This window comes from Schistocerca nitens, chromosome 3 (assembly GCF_023898315.1).
Source record: "Schistocerca nitens isolate TAMUIC-IGC-003100 chromosome 3, iqSchNite1.1, whole genome shotgun sequence".
In the NCBI taxonomy this organism is placed as follows: Eukaryota; Metazoa; Arthropoda; class Insecta; order Orthoptera; family Acrididae; genus Schistocerca; species Schistocerca nitens.
Window position 1 is genome coordinate 403886134 of NC_064616.1, and position 8321 is coordinate 403894454.

Consider the following 8321-nt stretch of genomic DNA (forward strand, 5'->3'; position numbering starts at 1 on the left):
GCACTTATATAGAGGTCTATTAAACACTGTCAAAAAAACTTTTATAAACACTGATTACAATAAAAGGAATGTTGTTAAAATATTTCAACTGCCGTTGTAATAAAATTTTGAAGTTGTAAAGGGACTTTATGGACACCCTGTATATCTCTGAATTTCTAAAATTTTAGTAGTTGCAGAGACAGATTTTAAAGACTTAATAAGTTTGGACTGACTATTACTGATTATACACCTGTTCTAACTGATCTCCTAATCCCCGTGCTTTTTTGTTAGTAACCACTCTTGCAATAACAACATTATGGTCAATTACACCAGTCCCATTTTTAAAGTGTCATATCTATTCGATATTAGGACAATTGTAGTCATCGCATTCCTTGACCACAGCTTAATTGTACACCTGGCTCATAATTGGAAGAGAGATGCAAATTGTTATCTAGTAAAACAAAAAAAATCCTCATTCTTGTTCTCTAGTTTTCAATACTATCCATCCAGCTGAGGAAAGGGAGGGAAAAAATGGGAAAGGTGTACCTTATACAACTTAACACTTACCACACGTTTTGCAACTGGCATTTTATGCTGAGCTTCAAAGTCAGTGAGCACTTCTGCCTGTGAACAGTGGAACATCTCTATTGTATACATCATATAGTCAACAAAGGCAGTATCAAGTATAACATACTAGATGCTTGAAATGGTATCATGTTAATAACATTCAATAATTGGATGTACTGTGTTTATGTAATATCTCAAACAAAACTTAACTATACACAAAGTAAAATAATAATAAAAACACAAGAAACTATATGATGCAAAAAAACTACACACTTGTATGACAAGACCTTGGAATATGCATGTGTGCTGAAGAACTGCCAAACATTTCTAACATACAAATTAATTACATGTACTAAGACATAACAGAACTGGTACCACATGAAAGAACTCTTACATATTTAGTATGCTGACTAAGGACAATTCCTTAATGGACTCTAAATCTCTGTCTAAATTATGCAGTGCATCACATGGAATAATTATTACCACCCTATGTTAGATTATGTAAATATTGAACAAATACACACATATATTTTATTATTCAGCCATTTTACACCCCAACCATCTCATCTGACAAAAAAGAAATCTTGGGTCAATGGAAGCATCTAATTCCACCCATCTGCTTTGACCTGTGACATAATAGTGCTGTTGTGTGTGACATCACTACAGCATGGAGTTTGAGTTGTTTGTGTTTGTAGACGTCATGTGTTATATTCGATGGTGCCCACTGGTGGTGGATGTAGACATGCTGAGTTTAATTATAGTATTGGGTACATTCGTTTGTTGTCATTGTGCTATGTGGTTCTGAGTTTAGGTAGTTCGTGCGCAATAATGTGGGCAGTGGAAGTGTTTTCAGTGAGTTATTAAGGTCTTTATTTGTTTATGTATTGGGACTTTCGTTAAATCTGATTAGTTTGGTGTAGTGTATCACTGCATCTTGAGATGGGTGATGACATGATGCCTGCCATACAGTTTCTGCAGATTTTGGTCTTATTGCTAAATATGTTACATGTCAAGTTTGTGGCAACAACATGAAATTGATGAGAGTTCCGGCAGTTCATACCCTGTGTGTGTGTGTGGGGGGGGGGGGGGGGGGCACTTGCACACACTTTGTAGCCAACCTAGATGGTATTGCCAGAGGCATTTGTTAGTATGTGATTTTTGTTTTGGTTTTATTCTGTAGTAATTATGAAGTTTTGTGTATATATATATATGGTAGGTCGGTCATGTTTTAATTGATGTAGTCAATATGGGATATTTGGGTTTTTGAGTTCCACTTTTCAGAGTTGTAGCTGTTGGTTGTTTGGTATCGATAATTACAGTTGAGCTATGTAGGTCAAGGAAAATGTCTGATTCCTGTGGTTTTGTCAGTGTAGCAGAGTTCTGTGATTTATAGTTTTTTGGCTATTATTTGTTTTGGTATGAAGCCACATTTTTTTTTTTTTTTTTTTTTTTTTTTTTTTGTTTTGTTGTACATTTAGCTTATCCCTGCCTTAAACCCACAATTTTCTGTGGTTGTCCCATTAGTTTGATTTTATTTTTGGAGTGACACAGTATTGGGTCATTTTTCCTTTTGTTCGTATTTGTTGGTCTGTGTATGTAGTGACATCACTTCGTATATGCTGGAAGTAGCCATTTCCGCCATACTGACGACATCACGGGTCAAAGCAGATGGGTGGAATAAGACACTTCTGTAATGTATTTATCCGACATCAGCAGATGCCCACATTTTTGCCTCACAGTGTTATCTATTTTTACTGTCAATGACATTGTTCTCAGCATAATGGTTTAACAACAACACTATAATTAAAGCCAGACCATTTGAAATTAGTTTCACTAGTTTTTGGTATGAGAATCTTACAAATGTTCGACAATTCTATTTTGTGTCCTATTTTAAATGTTTCCTGACACCTCAATTGTCCATTCAGTGTTCCCTTCCTTATAAGACTGATCATTAGTTATCATTTAGTTAACATTAAATAATTTTTTTCACCTTGGCAGCTGAAATATATACCAATAAGTTGCATGTGCTGAAATCTATAAAGGGCAGCTTATAACATCTATTAATACAGCTACTGCTTTTCTAAATATACCTTCTTTCTTACTAAAGAAGATAACCCACAATATTAACACCAAACCACACAAATCAATACTTATTAAGTGATATCAACTCTAAAGAACAGTTTTGTTTTTATAAGGAGTTTCTTTCCTGTGTGTGTTACCTGCTTAGCTATGAAGGATAGGCTGTATGAAGTGTTCCTGCCATTTCATTTCTGATACAGTCCTATTTGTGCCACTCAAAATAACTAACAGAACACTTAATACTTTCACTTCAGTTACACCATTATTTCATACCATAAATGTTAATTTGTAATGACCTATCAAAGATCACTACTCTTTTCCTTACTTTGAAATTGTAATTATTATTATTATTTTCATTTTATATCACACTGAAAAGCTGTTTTCATACTCATCTGGTAATATTTACAATACACAGGTCGTAAAAGTATGACAACAATCGCTTTAATTCTGTCCCCCCCCCCCCTCACTTGAATAGTTTCAATATTTTCCTGAATGATCATAGTGCACCTTGTCGGAGGATTAAGACTCTTCTTTGGACTGTGCTCAAATCCCACCTCCAAGTTTTCTTTTACATCATTAGACCATACATTGACATCTGCAGGAGCATAATCATACAATTCATATGGATTCCAAACAGAATTGTCTAACACCAAATAAGGTAAAATCACTATATTTCCCTTTCATTTTTACAATGGATAGGAACTGCAATATTTTTGTCAACCATATGGTAAGTTCTCCTCCCCTCCAGTACAAAATTAGCCATGTAAGACCACCCATCACTGCAGCAGCTTCCTGTTCCCTGACGAGTACTTCCCCAAACTTTCTTCTTTACCTACATTCCACAAATTGCAATCCGTCAACCATATTTGTGGTGTTTGATTTTCTGCCTTATGTGAACATTGCTTGATACAGCATAAACAATCACATCATGATGACAGTATATAGCTTTCATTCTACCTCTTTGATCATCTGTCGAACCTGGAGGTCTAATGATGCCAGGAGACCAAAATGCTGTGGGGTTGAATCCTGGTTGGACAGTACAATATTTCAGTCTGCCTTTAACCTAGCCTTCACCTCTTATGATGTGAAGATTCACTAGTAACTACACATGGTTCATATTCTATGCTGAACTGTAGCTCCCATTTCCCCATTAGGACTACTGGGGTACGGTAGGCACATGTTGCACAAGTAACATCCAATTTAAAGCCCTGAACCAAGCGATTAAGCCACACACATTTATTGTTATAATTTGATCTAATCACAGGGAAACACAAAATACTGAGTACTGCTACCACAAACTTTCACCATCAATACTCCAACTACTACCGTATTCACCTTCACTTCTGCCATGCAGTGAGTATAATCATCCGAGTGATTCTTTTAATTACATCTCTTCTCATTCCTGGCACCAAAATTACTTGGTTTGCAGTCCTGTTCTGTTGACTTCTTGTACTTCCCATTCCTAATGCACATGTGTTCCTTTCACTTTCAAACTTCTTGTTCCTCCACCATGAAATTTTGCTTCCCACACTGAAATTTTTTTCACAGAAACAGTTTTCATTAAAGCTTGCTCATTTGAAGTCCTCGATTGTTTATAAGTCCCTGTTTACATATCTGATGAAAGATAAGCAATATTCCTTGACCCATCCATCAACTGACTTCTCTGCCCGCATTCTGTGCTTTCTGCACCCTCATTTCAGCGAACTGAAAATACTAAAAATAGGAATACTGCTAATTTCATGGGCAAGATAATGTCTGCCACAGCTAAAGAATTTTGTTTCTAAAAAGAAGCTGTATTATTTAAGGTAAACGTGAAATGTTACTTAGCAAAAGTATTTGCACACCGTACCAGAACATGCATGAAAACAAATATCTCTCTTATCTAAAAAGATGCTGCTACCAAAAGGAACAAAAAACCTAGTTGAGAATCACGCAGCATACACAGGAGACACACAAGTTCAACAATATTATCGAGCCCTTTTCTCTGTCTAAGCTACATACCATTATTTATGGAGACTATACACTCTTCAGCATATTTCAAAAATATTAACTCTCTCCTATAACGTAAAAAATAATATGGGGGAGTTTAGCCTGCAGTTGCCATCAATCAATGTCAACAGACCCAATCTTGTTTTTCTGTTAACAGTGATGGGTATGAATCCCACAAACATATTGTTCCAACTAGAAGTTTACATTCTGAGTGGAGACTAAAGTGAGCGTACTCAGCATCCCAATGACGTCACCCTAAGAAGCACTAAATAGAACATGGGTATCGCTTACTTTACATCCAAAATGAAACACAGGGTTGAACAACAGTTGGCCAAAACCAATTATTAGACTTCGCATCAATGCTTAGTCTCTGACGACTCGGTTAAAACGTATTAACCTGTCGTCAGCTTCAATTTTGTAAGATACGTTGGCAAAAATACAATACACTATATATGTTATGCATGCTAACGGACGAAGTTAGGAATTAATCATGATACATTGCATTTTGGCATACCTTCTTCGTTATAAGATTTCGTACTTGAATGGCGCCACCATTTTTTACCACCATAGGTATCCTTCTCGTAACTGCGGCTGCCATAATTAAGCTGATGTTAATTCGAATAGAACAGCTGTCACCGGCTAAGATTTCAACTTCGTCTGTATAATAATTTAATTTTTAAGCCCTTCGACCGGCGTGTATATCATCTGGGTAAAGGGCATGAAAGTTATCGATATCCGGTGTTAATGAAAAACAATATCGACAGTTGCTAATCGATACTATTAATCGACTTTGAAGAATTTTATTTTTCTTCGAATGTGTCCTACAATTTAATCGACTTGGAAGGATTTGGTTGTTTTTTGAATGCTTTCTACAGTTTAATTGTATTAAATTCATTGACATAATATAACGGAACCGATTAGGTGGACAGAGCGAAATGCAGCGACATGCAATGATGTCAGTGAAGTACATTTAGGAGCTCAAATGTAGTTTATATGTCGTTGCTAGTGAAAAATTGTACGATACCAGGACATGAAACTGGATTTCCCCCTTACTATTGGTAGTCCTGTTAAACGGGGAACTACAACAGGACGCTCCGAGGCCTGCATCGTATATCCAGTGTCAGTAATAACACTACGGAAAGACTTATTCCCACAGTTTTGTGAGAATCACATCACTGAGAGGACATTGGCTTATCCTGCCGTACCAGTTGAATTAATTTTCGATGAACTGAAATGAATTCACACATACCGGTATCATATTACATCATTGCGTTCCATTGATTTTATCTGCAGTGATTCCTTTAATTTAATTTCAATGCAGTTGTTATACACCCCTATTGCAAAGTAAGCCACGATTGTTCACCAAACGTGTCCATCCCAAATCATACACTGCCACAAAAAGTGGAACACCCTCAAGAAGAAGGTTATTTTATCGAGATGAGGTGACAGGTAATTCATCGTTGTAGGAGTATACGATAACGAATTCAGTCCAAGTGAAACACACATATCACTGTAGAGATGTCCTCTCACTCGCACCAAGACACAGCGTACCCCTCTCCCTCACCACTCCACCACTGATGGCAACGCAGGCGTATATTCACACATGCAAATGATCATAAAGCCGTGTATGGCATCCTGCGATAGATTATCCCGAGTATGTTGCGCCTTTTGTTGCAATTCAGCAATGGTTCTTGCAAGCTTTGGAGAACGAGTAAATTCCCGCTTGGATAAATGGAAATTATCGTACCGCGTCAGTGGCCGGGAGTTCCCAGGCGGAAAGGTCGGCCGCCAAGTGCAAGTCTTATTGAGTGCAACGTCACATTGGGCGACTTGCCCCTCGACAATGGGGATGAAATGGTGATGAAGGACAGCACAACACCCAGTCCCTGAGGGGAGAAAAATCTCCCACCCCAGCCGGGAATCGAACACAGGCCCCCGTGCGTGGCATTCCAACGCGCTGACTGTTCAGCTTTTGAATTCCAGCTTAATCAGGTCCCATACGGGTTCAACTGGCGAGAGATCTAGTGATCTTGCTGGCCAGGGAAGATGTTTTACGAGGGGATCGCAACCACTCTTCATCACCGATGTCGTGCAAATTTATGGTACGGGATATATGCAAGGCTTGACCAGAAATGAAAGTAACAGAAATAGGAGCTCCAGATGTCCAAGCGTTTAAAAAAATAGTATTTTTGGCGCCGACGGGCAAGGAATGAGCCATTTATGTTAGCGTAGTTTCCACGCAGCAGTTAGTGCAGTGGAAAGAATTCAAAACGGCAATCTGCGGGTCGTGAGGTCGAGTCCATGTTCGAAAAGGTATTTGTAGTTTGTTTAATTTTCAGATTCTAAGTTCCTTATACTGCAAATAAACCGAAATAATGCCGAATATGTTGTATTTACTAATATTTTCGTAAACGGCATGGAAAGGAGTCGAGAGTTAGTAAACGAATGAGCTCCGCTGCTGTAGCTACCGTTGCCCCCAAGGGATGATGAGTACATTTTACCTGCACCGGCAACGTAATGTCCGTGTGCAGCTGCCAAGAACTGCTTGAAGGTCGAAATGAAATTAACGGAATACGAAGTACCGGGGGCTTTCATTACAATCCCTTATTGGCAAATTACTTACAGAGGCCCCGTGGACGCTGTAACTACAATAATGTCTTGCAAATTTATTTGCAATCCCGAATATTTCTTTGCCATTTATGAAAATATTAATAAATACTATGCAGTGAACGTTATTTCGGTTTATTTGCAGTGTAAGTAACGTAAAAATTGAAAATAAAAAAGATTCTGCACACGGACTCGACCCGGCGACCATCGGATTACCGTACTGAACTTTTTCGACTGTACTAAACGTCTTAATGCCTTATGCTTCGCCAGATCTGCGCCAAAAATGCAATTTTTTCGTAACGCTTGGCCATCTGGACTCCCAGTTCTGACACTTTCATTTCTGATGATACCATACATTTGGAGGAATTCGGTGATGAGTATGTGGGCTCCCCTTGTTAGACCACAAAAAGCACGTTGCGTCATAGCAGCCGAATGTCGATATGGATCATTCTGTTGAAAAAGCATATCACAAGTAGATAGGCTGGCCGGTTTCTGGTTCTGGCGTGCTTTGTGTTGTTGCCAGATCTTCTCCTATCCCCCCTCCCACTTCCATACCAAATCAGTGAAATTGGAATCAAAAAAGTTTAAAGTCCGTCTACAGGTGTAGCATTATTCTCTTAAAACGAATATTGTATTGACAACACTGAATTGTGCTTGAAAACAGTGAATATAGTACTGAAAGCAATGAAATTGGTACCCACCATTAAGGACAACATGCTACTTAATAGGAACTCTTCAATCCAGTTGAAATCCGATATGATATTCTATATTTTGCTCATGTCGTGACATCCTGGAACTGTATTTAACCCCGACCAGAAATCATGAACATGAACCTTATATTCCAATACATACTTGACAACATCAACGAAGAGTAGTTTAAGATATGTCCACCACAATTGAGTCTCTCCATAACAATCCATACTGCAGCATAGAAACTGGACAGGTTAACAAGACTTGGACACTTTAAAGTTACTTGATGCAGAACACCTAATGTATGAAGGCACATAATAAGTATCCCATTGCTCCATCTGCGAATGGAATAGGAAAGATAAGATTGACAGTGGTGCGAGGTATACTAAATAGTGCACTGTACGAAGCCT

General features: G+C 38.2%; 1 protein-coding gene across 2 annotated transcripts in view; it reads right to left on the minus strand.

Moving 5' to 3' along the window:
* Positions 1-5361, minus strand: part of LOC126248340 (isocitrate dehydrogenase [NAD] subunit gamma, mitochondrial) — a 133846-nt gene extending 128485 nt beyond the window's left edge. For both annotated transcript variants that reach the window (XM_049949240.1, XM_049949241.1), the window contains exons 1-2: positions 5129-5361; positions 547-603 (exon numbers count right to left, since the gene is read on the minus strand). In XM_049949240.1, coding sequence (XP_049805197.1) covers positions 547-603; positions 5129-5212 — 141 coding nt within the window. In that variant the 5' untranslated portion in view covers positions 5213-5361. The remainder of the gene's footprint in view (positions 1-546; positions 604-5128) is intronic.
* Positions 5362-8321: the final 2960 nt, after the last annotated feature.